This window comes from Typopeltis vanoorti, chromosome 12 (assembly GCF_054136105.1).
Source record: "Typopeltis vanoorti isolate ZY-2024b chromosome 12, IOZ_Tvanoo_1.0, whole genome shotgun sequence".
Taxonomy (NCBI): domain Eukaryota; kingdom Metazoa; phylum Arthropoda; class Arachnida; order Uropygi; family Thelyphonidae; genus Typopeltis; species Typopeltis vanoorti.
In genome coordinates this window covers 6,438,690-6,454,319 of record NC_143560.1, presented here as the reverse complement: position 1 = coordinate 6,454,319, position 15,630 = coordinate 6,438,690, and the positions used below count along the sequence as shown (strand labels likewise).

General features: G+C 34.3%; 1 protein-coding gene across 1 annotated transcript in view; it reads left to right on the top strand.

The window, feature by feature from the left end:
- Positions 1 to 15,630, top strand: part of LOC150100560 (acetylcholine receptor subunit alpha-like) — a 131,990-nt gene that overhangs the window by 84,946 nt on the left and 31,414 nt on the right. Inside the window, exon 3 of the mRNA XM_090402119.1 lies at positions 12,899 to 13,008. Within this exon, the coding sequence (XP_090258245.1) occupies positions 12,899 to 13,008 (110 nt within the window). The remainder of the gene's footprint in view (positions 1 to 12,898; positions 13,009 to 15,630) is intronic.

Below are 15,630 nucleotides of genomic sequence, written 5' to 3'. Positions count from 1 at the left end.
AAATGGGAAGAAAATTTGTTAATAGGTGAATACTGATCTGTTAACTCATATTTCTTCTTGAATTGTTTAGACGAAAGAGCTTCATATTTTCGGTTTAGATATTGACTTAGTTTATTATATGCTCGTTGAGTAGAACGTTTATCCACATTTAGAACTATGTGTGGAAGATGTGGATCCAAGTTTGTGGAAATATAGGTGCGAAGATCAGAAATATGATGACTGTGAATAGCAAGATCACGTTTATCAGCTTTAAGTTGGTTATAGATTAACGATAAACTGGTGTTCCGGTAAATATTATAAGCTTCAGGAGATTTTATAGTTTCTTTAATCTTAGCGAAATTGGGAATAATCTTGTTGTCGCGGCATTTTTTAAAAAAATTGATCTTTGCTCGTAACCTACCTTGTATAACTGAAAGGTTTCCTAATTTACCGGCTATTTTGGTGGCATTTTCCCCGTGAAGGATTACAATTTGATGTTTTAAGGATTCTTGTGACATAAATACTGAATAAAATATATACACGTAAACACCTATATTTCCACAAACGTGGATCCACATCTTTCACACATAGTTCTAAATGTGGATAAACGTTCTACTCAACGAGCATATAATAAACGAAGTCAACATCTAAACCGAATATATGAAGCTCTTTCGTCTAAACAATTCACGCCCTTCAAAACTCCAGATAATTGGATTATCAATGTATCCGGACGTCCTCTAACTGATAGCGAAACCCTCATCCTGTCAAAAGGATATGATTTTCTATTGTTCCTAATAAGACACTATATCTAGATTTCCTAGTTAACATTGATAAAGTGATAAAGGTAATGCTCTTCGCCTAGAAGTCGCTTCTTCTCTACTTAATGCCAAACGTCCTCCTTCCAACATATCTCTTTCTGAAATGAAATCTTTACAGTCCTTGAGAAAAAACAATCACCTCATTATTACCAAAGCTGACAAGCGGAAAGCAACCGTAGTTATGGACACAGCAAATTAGAGAAGAAAACTTTCTCTTTTACTTCGAGATCACTCCACATATCAAGAACTTGTTAAAAAAACGTTTACTTTTCTTGACCAAAAAGCTCTGGAAATACTTTTATTGGGATTATATTGATCAAGTGCATATAATAATAACTAAGTTATACCAACTAGTTTCATCAACTAAGTCTGTTGGCATCTTCAGGTACATAACTGATGTACGGCACTAAAAAGTAAAAAACTGTTACAAACTATAATCAACCGATTCCAATTATATTAAACAAAGAACAGAGCGCGTACAATACATTCATAGAGCGTGGATGATATCACTTGTTGTTATTTAGGAACGTTCTATAGTTGGCACTATAATTCAGTTCTGGCGAGTTGAAGGATATGATAAGGGTCTTCCAGATCACGAGCAAGATTAGTCCTTGGTTCCTGTTAAGGTTTTGTATACAGCGTGCAACTGTTGTGGCCTCCTTAAAAATTCGGGAGCAGAAGTTCTCTTCCTTGTAAGGAATTGTGCTTCTATCCCACTCTACGGTATGGTTCGTTCTTGAGAAATGAAAAGCTAACCCCGATTTTTCTTCTCTTTTATTATTGACGTCATCTATGTGTTCGTTTTGCCTAATTTCAAGGCTCCTTGAAGTTTGGCCGATGTAATTCAAGCCGCACGAGCATGGTCTGTTATAAACTCCAGCATATTTGGAGAAAGGATGGCTATCTTTTGGAGATCTTAAGAATTGTCTAATCGTTTCTGTGGGTTTAAAGGCCACTCTTATTTTATGTGGTCTAAGGAGTCTAGCAATCTTATTGGAAACTGTCCCTAAGTATGACGATGGTAGAAATATAACGTACATCATCTTGTTGTCTTTGTCGGGGTTCAGAGAAAAGTATCTTGTGGACGAGTCTTCGAGGAAATCCATTCATGGTAAGGTTGGTGGATATCAGGGATAGTTCTTCCTGGAGGTCTTGTTGATCTGTTGTAAGGAGAGAGGCACGGTTCTTCAACATGTGTACAATACTAAGTTTCTGAGAAATGTGGTGTGAGGAAGTGAAATGTAAATAACGTCCTGTATTGGTAGGTTTGTGGTAAACTGAGAGGTTGATACCACCATTCGGAAGCTTCTTAATTAAAGTGCCCAGAAATGATAATTGGTTATCTTCTTCAAGTTCTAGAGTGAATTTGATTGTGTGGTGTAGAGAGTTGATTTTGTTAAGAAAGTCGAACAGGTCCTTTTTTGTGTGGTTCCAAACGATAAAGATATCGTCCACGTATCTCCACCATACTGTGGGTTTAGGGTCTGTTTGAGTTAAGATTTTACTTTCAAAATCCTCCATAAAGAGATCAGCACAAGATGTAGAGAGGGGGTTACCCATTTCAAGGCCAGTCAATTGTTGATATATGATTTTATTCCATAAGAAAAAGTTTGATGTTAAACAATGACGGAACAGAGAAGTAATGTTTTGTGGGAGCAAACTTCCTAAAATGTTGATGACTTCCTCCACAGGGATGTTAGTGAATAGAGATGTAACATCCAGGCTGGCGAGTAAATCCGTATTGGAGATAGAGATGTTGTTCAGTTTCTCAACGAAATCTCGCGAATTTCGTATATAAGTGTCCGAATTATGGATGTGAGGTTTGAGGAGGGCTGCCAGGTGTTTAGATAACAGATATCTATTATCTAAATATAATCTTGCCCGTGATCTGGAAGACCCTTATCAGATCCTTCAACTCGCCAGAACTGAATTATAGTGCCAACTATAGAACGTTCCTAAATAACAACAAGTGATATCATCCACGCTCTATGAATGTATTGTACGCGCTCTGTTCTTTGTTTAATATAATTGGAATCGGTTGATTATAGTTTGTAACAGTTTTTTACATTTTAGTGCCGTACATCAGTTATTTACCCTGAAGATGCCAACAGACAGTTGGTGAAAGTAGTTGATATAACTTAGTTGTTATTATATGCACTTGATCAATATAATCCCAATAAAAGTATTTCCATATCAAGAACTTGATTATAATCCAACCAACAGACAACTAAAAAAATTAAATTCTCTCTTAGATGAAGTCATCAGTTTAGATAGAGACACAATTGAAAGACTTAAAACTCATTTTGCAAGACCTCCTAGATTTTATGGTCTTTCTAAAATACATAAGATTGACTTTCTTCTTCGTCCAATAGTAGATTGTACTGATTCTCCAACTTACCGTATAGCCAAACATCTAGCTAAATTATTGAAATCTCACATAGGCAACTCTAGTTCCTTTCTAAAAAACTCCTCCGATTTCTTAGAAAAATTAAAAAATGTCTCATTGCAGCCTACAGATCTTATGCTGAGCTTTGATATAGAATCTTTACATACAAATGTACCTCTCAAGGAGATTTTAAAATTACTTGCTGACATCTTTCCTGAAGACATTATAAAACTATTCGATTTCCTAATACACTCTGGATATTTCTTATGTCAAAACAATTTTACAGCCAAGTAGAAGGAACGGCCATGGGAAGTCCTCTCTCTCCTGCTTTAGCCAACTTTTATTTAGAACATCTAGAAAAAGTCCTCTTCTCATCTATTTTCCGTCAACCATCCTTTTGGGTAAGATATATAGATGACATCTTTACTGTATGGCCGCACAACAAAGACTCCTTACCTTCTTTTTTAAACAGTATCAATTTCTTACATCATCGTATAAAGTTTACTATGAAAATGGAAGAAAACAACCAGTTATCTTTTTTAGACGTTCTCCTCATCCGGTCACCTTCAAATACTCTTACAACTACAGTTTACAGGAAACCAACGTTCACAGGTCGTTATATTCTTAAAGAATCAGCCCATCATCCTTGTCAAAATACAGGAATCATAAAATGTCTAATCAGAAGAGCCAAAACTAATTGTTCTACTTCTAATTTTCTACAGAAAGTACTTTCTACTATCCAACAACACATGAAACTCAATGGCTTTTCCGAAAAAAGTACTCATCTTTGATTCTTAAAATAACGAAGATTCAATACGTCGAGTTCCAATTCCTTACATCTCCGGGATTTCAGAACCTATCGCAAGAATTCTGAAGAAATATGAGTTAACAGCTACGTATTCACCTATTAAATTTTCTTCCCATTTTCCTTCTCCTAAAGACAAACGCTCAACTTTATCTCTTCCTGGAGTTTATCAAATTCCCTGCAACTGTGATCTCTCCTATTTTGGACAAACTGGACGTTCTCTTGAAAAAAGAATCCAAAAACATCAATCTTCGATTCATCACAACAAACCTGAAAAATCTGGATTGGCTCAGCACGGGATGGAAACTAACCACAACATCCTTTGGTCAAAAACTCGCCTCTTACATAGATCCAGCTATAAATTTGAACGTTTATTCAAAGAAAGCGTAGAAGCCTTACTCCATCGTCCTAACCTGAATTGGAATGCCTGTGTATCTATATCAACTGGGAAAGTCTAATCAGGATAACTCATTAATTCATATTAATTTTATGTTACTTAACAATATTAATTAATATCTTTATTTCCATCATGTCTCTGCTTAAAAATGTTTCGTTTAATACTTAGTGATATAACATCACGCGGCTTGTTCTATTTTTAAATGATCTATTGTTACTATTCCACCTTGTATTTTTTTAAAACTGTTCTTGTAGTGCCACTGAAGATGGTCTGCTATTTCCGGACCGAAATATTTGGTTAATTAAATATCTTTCTTGTGTTTACGTGCATATGTTATTCAATACTATATCTGATATGAGAGTCTCTCCCTTGATGAGTCTTTGAAGGTTGTTTACAGGCGTGCGGTTAGCTTAGAAGTTGCATGTCAATTTATTTTCAAAACTTTTTATGTTTCCTCCGCCCATGAAACATTGCAAACTATAGTAGATGAGTATCATGGGTGCGAGTATTAGGGAATACGAGTCTTCAATCATTTTTTATTTAATTTATTTATGTTATGCAATCCGCAATGAGACCAAACATGGAATTTTTCAAGCTACCTTAGGCTTCCAGTATATCTTACTGGGCAGTGGTCTAACAGTGGGTGATGAAATGCGTCTCTCGCCTAGAGGTAATATCACTGACAATGGCGAGATTCGAACCGCCTTCTCCAACTGGAAAACTTATTTTTACAGATCATCTTTCTTTTAAGCCTTTACTTCTTTTTCTTCTTCTTCTAATTCAATGCCCATCCCTCTAAAGTTAAATAATTTTAGACTTACCTATCAGTAATTCTAAAATATTTAACTGTAGAATAAATTTTTATTTAGAAATGAAAATAAATTGATAAAATTATCAATTTATTATTATCATTATTATTATGTGACACCTCCAAGGATTCAACGCAGGAGGACCTCCCACACCACATAATCTTCCTTTCACGCCACCTCAATCTGCACTGTACGCCGCTAATCACCATTTATACACTACACCATCTACCACCCACTAACAACATTTTTGTCCGTTGTGTATGTTCTTCAGCCTTATTTTTCTGCGTGTGTGTGAAACCCCGAGTTACTGTCACTGCATGGGATGAGTCAATTAGCCTTCAGTTGCAAAAGCTGATACGAAATTCCATGAAAACAACTGAACTCTGTCAGTTACAGAAATCTGCTTCTTTAGTTTGTCCAAACTTTATTTACCAAATAAATTTGATAAATAAAATTAAATATTTATATTTATTTTTGTTTTTATTTTATTTTTAATATGGAAAGAAGATTTCATTTTTTGTTTATGTATTTTATTTATTAATTTTTGGAATGGATTTCGGCTGTATTTCAAAACAATCACACTCCTTAAAAAAATAATAATAAAGAAATAAAAAAAAACATTACAATGGACATTAGTAGTAATTCCTTTGGACTTCCATATGTGCCAATCAACCCACTTACTCTGGGTAGCAAAATTTAAATAACGACAAAAGTAAAGTGATTGTTTTTGGCATTATTTTTGCATTCATTCTTTTGTTGAATTTCTGGTTAATTTCTTGTTTTTCTTTATTACTTTAACAGAACTCGGTAAAATATCTAGAGCAATGTCACCAGCGCTCATGTTTATTTAAAAAAATAATAATAATAAAAATAAAGACTAAGAAATAAATTGTGTCAATGTTCGCAGCTCTGGCATCAAAATAAATTTATTTAGGTCAAATAGACCTAAAGAGTATCCAAATTTTAAAAAATGTGTAAGCAATTAAAATATGCTAAGTAGATTCAGGCATGTATATGTTTCTTAAAATGTTTGCAAAATGTGGATAAATAGCAGCTAACAGAAATATCCATCGTTTTATGGGTGTATCTGATACAAATAATTTCGATAAATGGATAAATGCGCGAATGAAGACAGCAGAAGTAAATTCCGTGAGGAGGTGACCTTGGCCCGGAGACCAATTGGCCTAGTGATTGTGACATGCCAAGAAGAATGCAAGAGCGTAAGCCCATAATTTGCTTCTGGCGAAGTACCAACTAACTAAGAAGAAAAATTAAGAAACTAAAGGCGGAAGTGGCAGAACCCACACGACTTTTAGGTTTTTTATGACAAATATATATAAACTTCGCAGCGTAACAATAGGAATTATCGAATGCTATTTTCAACTGAAATCAAATTAACTAATACACAATTGTATCAATACTAACAAAATTAGAAACTAGCTTAAGCAGAATCTTACAAAATTTCTCATTTTATTAATATAGAAAACTTTGAAGTTGTAAAAAAGAATATTATTCATAAAATATCCATGAGAAACAGATAAAGAAATATATCCGAAATAACGCTGCAATGAAACACCTAAAACTGGTCTCGGTATAGAAGATATATCAATATTCGTAAATGAGAATCTAACAGCCTTAAATAATACACGCACTGAAGACCAAAGTAAACAAAATAACACTCATACAATTAAAGATAGTAAGCATCACTGTAAGGCGAAACATAAATCCAATGTCCACCCAGAATGTCGACAAATATGCGAAACTACCCAAACAGCTTAGGCTTACAAGTATGTGTTCAAACCCCTATGCGAATTCTACAAGTGCCACCTAATATAAATGCACCTAAATCGCATTAATATAGAGTTTTAAAAATGCGTTGAGTAACTCTGACATTTAGTTAATTTTTTTTTCATAAATTAAAACACTGTTAAAAATGTGACCAAATTAAAATGTGTTAGTCTTTACAAATATTTAATTTTCATGAATTTCGAAATCCAGGATCTCATAACCAACACCAATAGTCAAGTTTAAAACTTGGGTAATTAGCAATGTGCGATTTAATATCTAAAACAGCGTACTCTAACAGGAACATAAAGTATATGTTCACAATGAACAATAAAGGAAATTAAATAGTTCATAGAAAAATTCATACTTGCATTTCAATAATGATAAGAAAGGCCAGTAGTATGTTTTCCTAAAATCAGCTTCATTCAAAAAATAAAGCCCATACAGAGTTACTAAAAGTTGGGGCAAAATCTGCATTTATTGCTCATACCGAAAATGTGACGGTATCATCATCATCATCATCATCATCGATTTTGTAATAAATCTACTTAAAAACGTATCTTCATATTCAATGGATGACTATTTCAACGTTCTCTGGACATATAAATAAATATAATAAATGAAATAAATTAAAATAAAAAAATTACTGTAAACTACTATTACTATTATAAATCAAGATGGATGTGAAATTAACATTAGTATTTAGACATTAATTATTAGGAGAAAAGGATAAATAAATAATTCGTTATTTATTTTTCGTAAGCCTATTTGTAATATTTCATAATTTCTCTAAGTTCTGTATAATATAGAAAGATGTAGCGCGCGCGCACATCTTTCTATATAACACACACACACACACACACACACACACACACACACACACACACACACACACACACACACACACACAAAACCATTGTTCCTACAGCATTTGTACATAGGGTTTAGATCAGTCATGTTTTCCATCATCCAAAGTCTTTGATTATATATGAATAAGGCTTTAGAAATAAATATATCATAAAATAGCGAAATACTTGGACAACTTGATGCTATTTTAAATCATCAGTATTAGCATTTCATTCTTTCTATACATGATAATATGTAATAACTGAAAGACTTGTCAGCAGAAAGTGGTGCATGTGCATCCTCCTTGGATCACTTCATTATTTATGCATTTCTTTCAAAAAAAGCTTAGTTTCGCTTTTGAAAATATAGCTACTTTCGTTCATTGACATGCTTGGATAGTCCTCTGATCAAATGGTTTCTCCTATAGTTGCTGGGATATAATCCCTTTTTTAATGTTTTTTTTTTAAATTTTTACCAACAATTTTGAAAAGCAGCATCGTTTGAAAAGAAGCATCATCATGATGCAAGTTGCGAATACGTCTATCACATTTATAAGTGTTGTATATAAAATATAAATCGCACAAGTTTACTTGAAAAATACATAAAAATATTTATGGGGAATAATAATACGCGTCAATATTTAAAATACCGCAGGTAGATTTGGTGCACTTGTGGGAATTGAAGCAATTCCAATTTCCATGAATAGAACAATGCTTGATAGCTTTGAAATTCAACATTCCTGGGCTTCAAAATTGGCTTTAGTTAAAAAACAACGCGATTTCACTGAATTTAAGAAAGAAAAAATATATATATGGCCGTTATGTACATTTGGTTTTTACATGGAAATATCTTAGTCCTTTTCGTATACCCTTGATAACAGGTTATATCTCCCCAGACAGAATTTTTAATTCAATTTTTGGTTTTCGGACTGTAACGATCCTAGTTTCATAGTCGGTAAACTTTCTCTCTTCAGCACAAATAGCACTTGTAATTCGGATTCCATTAATAATTCATAGTTTGATAACCGAGTGGCTTGGTATTGTTACTTGTGTTGCTGTTGCGTCTCTGAAGTTGTTCATACTTCCTTTAAAGTACACGAAACTCATGGGAGCACGTGAGAGAGACATTCTATGCTATCGCAAATCCATTCGTTCGCAGCAATAACAAAAGAAAGTGTGTTGTAAGCTGTTAGGCGTGAAAGTACATCTGTATGTAGTCAATATTAGGAGCTGCACTTTGCAGAGAAATTAAATAAAAGCGGATCTGTATTATTTTCCCACAATATGTTTTTTTTTCTGTTTAAAATTGATAAATAATAAAAAAACTTAGATAGCATTGATCGAACAAAGAAAGAAAAGAGCAAGTGGATATAGATTTTAAAGCATAATACATTCTTTAGGTATTATGTTTTAAAATTGAACGGTAGTTTTAAAGATATCTTTACCGACGTCTGGTGTCAGAAAAAAGTTCGTAGTTTTAAAAAAATAAAAAAGGCTGACAGAAATAACAAAAATCAAAAACTGTTATGCATAAGAAATCAGGAGCTTATAACAGTGTTCTCAAGTACGAGGAAAAAATTAATCATTTCGAATACAGTTAGTTATAACACCAGACCATGGTCGACATTTTAAAATGGCTACAAACGAGGATCGTCTGAAAAGTTCTCGGCCTCCACCATAGATGGCAACATTTTCAGCAAGATTTTTTTCTACGTTGGTACATCTGTCATAAGCATCCATGTGAAATTTCAAGTCATTCTATCAAGTAGTTTGTTTTATACAGCTGTCGGAAGCAAACGTGAAGAAGGTTTAACTCCAAAATAAATTCATTCGAAGTTCGTAAAAGTTTATAGGCACTCTTCTCCTTTGTTTTCGACAATTAAGAAATGGGGTGCCGAGTTTAAACATGGCCGTACCAACCTTAAGATGATCCACGTGAAGAACGTCCAAAAAGTGTAAGAACACTAGAAATCATTGATCAAGTGCATGAGATAGTATTCGATAACCGGCGAGTCAAAGTGCGTGAAATTGCTGAGACTATAGGCATTTCAAAAGAACGTGTACGATATATTTTGCATGAAGAATTGCAAATGAAAAAGCTTTGCACAAGATGGGTGCCGCGCTTGCTCACAGCAGATCAAAAACTCACTCACATGAAAATCTGTGAACAGTGCTTGGAGCGTTTTAAAAAGAAATAAAACTGATTTTGTGCTTCAATTTATTGCTATGGATGAGACTTGGATTCACTATTACACACAAGAATCCAAACAGCATTCAAAACAGTGGACAGAAGCTGGTTGTTCAGTGCCAAAGAAGACAAATCCGGTTCCATCAGCAGGAAAGGTCATGGCATCGGTGTTTTGGGATGCTAAAGCCGTTTTGTTTATTAATTATCTTGAAAAGGGTAAAACAATAACCGGGGTAATATTATTCCGATCTTTTAACCAGGCTAGACGAAAAAATTTGTGAGAAAAGACCCGGTTTGCAGAAGAAACAAATCATCTTTCATCAGGACAATGCACCTGCTCACAAAGGCGTTTTGACAATGGAAAAATTAAGGGATCTGCACTATGAATTGTTCCAACATCAATCCTATTCCCCAGATTTGGCTCCCACTGACTTCTATCTCTTCCCAAAACTAAAACTCTTCCTTGCTGGTCAGTGTTATCTTCGAATCATGAAGTGATTGCAGCTGTAGAGGGGTATTTTGCAGATCTTACTAAGAACCACTACAGGGACGGGATTGTAGCGCTGGAGAATCGCTGGAATAAATGTATTAGTTTTAAGAGAGATTATGTTGAAAAATAAAAATAATTTTGAAATTATGAATTCGTTTTTCTTGGTTAGTTCGAGAATATTTCAGATCACCCTCGTACTCTCTGCTCGTAAAGCTACCATGACTGTCTAAATATGAATACTGTGTTTTTATATATGTATATAGAGTCGATGCTTAGGTCTTAGTATGCCATAATCATAAACCTATAATAACCGGTGCAGTGTTTCAGTGAAAAGAAAGATGGAGGAATGTTAATCTTCACTGAAGATAAACATTCCATGTATCTATCTCTGTAAATTATACACATAAGGGTGTACAGAAAACAACTCGATCATGGGATTAAGCGCCCCTTAAGCTATTTTTAAGAAAGCCTAAATATTCTTCTCTTTGAGCTGCAAAAAAAAAAAAAAAAAAAAAAAAAACACCTCTGGAAAAGTTTTTTCAGCTCTATATTGGAGAAGTAATTAATTAGAATGAGGGATGAAGCAAGTAAGGCTATAAGGAGTTGGAAACCTCTCAATACTGTGAATACTCTCAATATTGTGAATGAGCTAAGTACTCCTGAGATCAAACACAATACGCTTTCAAGTCATTTAAGGTCTTCCAGAAACAAATTACTGAAACCCTATCAAAATGGACCAATAGGAGACGAACAAACAGACGCTTAGACATAGCGATCGTGTTTCCTACAAGGTCCGGCCAGGGCAACTCGTAAATGCCGGCGAGTGTATTCCCGCAATCTCTCTGGTCAAATTTCATACGAAACTTTTATAGTTTCTTCAATATATTCGGCTTTGAAATGCTGGATTTAATATCCACTTGATTTTTATAAATTTTGCATTGCTGAACTGAAGAGCCTTTTGGCTCTTTATTTTAGTAAATTATTGTTGTTTTGGATTCATGGTTGCCCAGTATGTGGGCTCACATACTGGACGACGAAATTCATCTGCCTCTTAAAGACACTCATGAACATTCACGAGTGTCTTTGAACACTCATCAATGTTCATGAGTGTTCAATGGGGTCTGAGCCCACAGCCTGTTGGTTGAAGAGCAAACAAGTTATCCACTCATCCAATGAAGCTGAAAAATTGCGTGTGCTTTCAAACCGTCTTTTTTGTTGTTGTTTTTCAAAAGAAAGAAAGGATAAATGTCATGATGCCCTTCAACCAACAAGCTATGGGCTCAGACCCCATTGAATACTCATGAACATTGATGAGTGTTCAAAGACACTCGTGAATGTTCATGAGTGTTTTTAAGAGGCAGATTATTTTGTCGTCCAGTACAGTATATTAGCCCGAATACTGGACGACCATTAATCGAAAGCAACAATAATTTACTAAAATAAAGAGCCAAAAGGCTTCAGTTCGGAGATGCAAAATTTATAAAAATAATCAAGTGGATATTAAATGCTGGATTTATTATCCACTTGAGAGATATTAAATGCTGGATTAAGGTCTCCCTTAATGGGCTCAGACCTTAATCCAGCTGTTCTTCTCATTGTCTTAATGAGAAGAACAGTTTTTTTAATGTCATAACACTAATGTTAAGTGTGCTGCTAGCAAAGTAAGGAGGTGTAGTACATTTTTCTAAAACACCTTATATTTGAAGGCAATTGGAAGACGAGAAAGCACTTGTTGATCTTTCATTTATGTATATTTTGTACAGAAACGACATTGCATCCGTTCGTTTCATAATTGTTTGATATTAAGACTAAGTTAAGCAGCCTCAGATAGTGCATGTACGTTTTTAGGGGGTTCTGTTTTAGAAAAAATCAGCAAAAGAGTCTGAGAGTGCAGAAAAAGTAGTTGGCAAATATCCGAATTTTCCACGACTTTAGTTACCTCTTCAACTAATCGAACTTACAACAAATGCTGATGTTAGGTGAAGAGTGAGATGGTTAATGAAATTCAGACTATCCTCATGGCCTACAAGTAAATTCTCCTTTTGAATCAATCTTGAGTCTTTAATGGCCTCCTTCCAGAACACAAAGACACCCAGCAACCTTACTATCAACTTCGTGACACATACTGATGAGAAGAACTTTTTTTTTTTAATTTTTGTAATGTTAGTCATAAGACTAATGTTAAGTGTGCTGCTAACAAAGTAAGGAGGTGTAGTACATTTTTTCTAAAACACCTTATATCTGAATAATACCTATAGCATTATATTAATAGGACGATATCAAATAGGTAGGATGAATCATATTTAGCATTTTAGAGTAATTAGTTATTATATTTTAACAGCAAAAACTTCTTTCTTGAGTCATAACACAATATTTAATACAATATTTCTTTCCAGACATGGCATGACTACAAACTCAAATGGAATCCAGAAGAATACGGAGGGGTAGAGATGATTCACGTGCCTGCTGAGCATATCTGGCTCCCCGACATTGTCTTGTTTAATAAGTAAGTCATTCAGCCTTTTTCCATTCAACACTAACATTTCATGAAACCCTAGAATTAATTTCTTCTTTAGATATGTGCATATCTTATTTGATTCAGAATGCACTACTTAAACTACCACTCGGCCTGGTTGGATAAATGGTTAGAGTATCTGCTCTCCAGCCGAAAGGCTGCGGCTTCGAATCCTGCCGTGCGCATGGATATTTGTGATTGTCTGTGAAAATACTAGTGGTGGTGGTGAGCGGTAGATTACGTTGGTGTAGTTGCGGTTCGTTGTAGTTGACAGATTGAGTGGTGGAAACAGAGAGTTGTAGAGTACGCCCTCCCTCGATGAGTCTTTGAACTCCCTGGAGGTATTAAGTAATAATAATAATAAATCTTCAGTTATCAACGTTCAAGATGGATATGATTTATAAACCAAGAAGAGTTTCCGTCGTTTCTTGAAACCAAATAAAAGAACTTGTTAGACATTATGAATATAACGTCGTATAATTGTAATAAATACTTAAGACGTACAGTTTAATACTTCTTGGACAGCAATATCACGGGATACATTTTGATTTTATGCGTTTTGGAAAGTTATGAAATTTTAACTCTTTAGCTTGGAATGCCTAGTTTAAAGATTCATAAAAGTTAAGAATAATTTTTCAAGCGAAAGGAGCCAATTGTAATGAACCATTCTGTCTTTTAACATGGACCTATGTATATTGCTATTGTAATGAATATTTTCTTCACTTTAGTATACTAAGAGTATCCAAATAACATACGGAATAACTTCCAAAATCTTAAACATATCTCTGGTGATGTTAAAAGAAAGTTTTGTTATCTAGACAAAAACTAGAGAACTGAAGATCTTTTAAAAATGGCATACCGTGCCAATTCAATGTACGATAATTATATGGTGTGCGTGTTATGATGTATCTCATTAAATATAAAAGAGCCTACACAGAGATCATCAATCAGTTTACCACAAATAACATGAGAGAAGCAGGAACTATTTAATGACTTCTAGAGAGACCTCTTTTGCATGGCTTGAACATCTGGGAAATCTCTAAATGCAACACCCATTTTATCGATTGTTCCAATGAAGACAGTATCTCTCAAGTATTTCTCGCCTAGAAAACAATAGAAAAATTTCTACAGCAGCAAAAATTATTCTGAGTAAATATAAAGACGTCTTAGGTGAAAATGGCTCTGTCAAAATAAGTCAGCTATAGCAGAGCCATTTCACATAATATTTCGTAGAGATAACTATTGTTATCTCTACCAAAAACGTCCATATGAGAAAACGACATCGAAAAGGAAAAGCCACCTTTTCCTGAAAAAGATGGCTGTACATCACTTTTCGTTTAAACTGCTGACCAAAGGTAGAAGGTTGTCTGATCCGATGGTGAAACCGGTCGAAGCTGTTTACTTTCCTTCCCCTGGAAACGATTCCAAGAAAAGTCATTTTACCTCATGAAAATTCTTATTTTCTATTGATCTGACAACCTGAATTATTAAGTACGTGATTTAATTGTAACAGACACCATTAAAATAAATATAAATTTAAATTTAAACTTCCCATTACGTGAATTTTAATGAAAAGAAGAACTGGAGTATGCGCAGAATGTTATGCTTACGACACCCAAACTTAAATTATCAAAAAAAAGTGTCTAAAAATAGGAAGTAAAGTAGACCTGCACACAGCAAGCAACTGTACCACTTCTAAATAATTTCAAAAATTGTCTGTTTCCCATACAAATGAAACAAAAAATGCACATAAAGCTAATGGGATTGGGCGTGTATAAACAACATTTACAAATAACAAAAGAACAACCATTTTCTAACACTCCTAAAGCGCAAATAGTAACTGAAATTTCTATAATATACTTTGCAGAGGTGTATTATACTCTCGTTTGTTCTGATACAGCTCACAAAAGTTAATAGTTTTTCTTCAAAGAATCGCAGTTATGAAACGCTGAAAACAAAGTTCTTTATTTACTACAGAAGGAAATAAAAACAGTTAGAATGAGCAATTTTAGCTGTTAAACAGGGCGGATACGAGAAAAAAGAATGAAATTGGATAATATAGAAAAGGAGAAAGGGAGGGGAGGGGAGAAAGACAGAAAGGCATGTATTGATTTGGACTACGGAGATTGTCTCTTGTCACAAAACACCCAGAGAGGAAAACTCAAAGTTACCAAGCGTGAAATACCCGCTAGCCGGTGTGCTGGAAAGTCGATTGTGTGATTCGCACTTTTCTCAAAAGGAGAGAAGACCTAAACTTTTTTTGTTGTTGGACTGTCGTTTCTAAATGCAGACTAAGCATAGATTGTAGTTTGGGAGAACTAAATCAGTTCCACATGTGCAAATACTTAAACTACCAAATTAATAATAACAATCTTCCACTTCAGCATTACATAGTATTTCTTAGACCATCGTAGGAGCATTTTTATTGCATTTCCTTTTCTTTTCGGGTACGAATAATCAATTATTTTTGTTATTTGCATAATTTAAAAATAGATTCATATTTCTACTTGTTCTAAGTGCAAAGTTTCTCAAACTTACAAATTCTTAACTTACAAAGCACACACACACACACACACACACACACACACACACACACACACACACACACACACA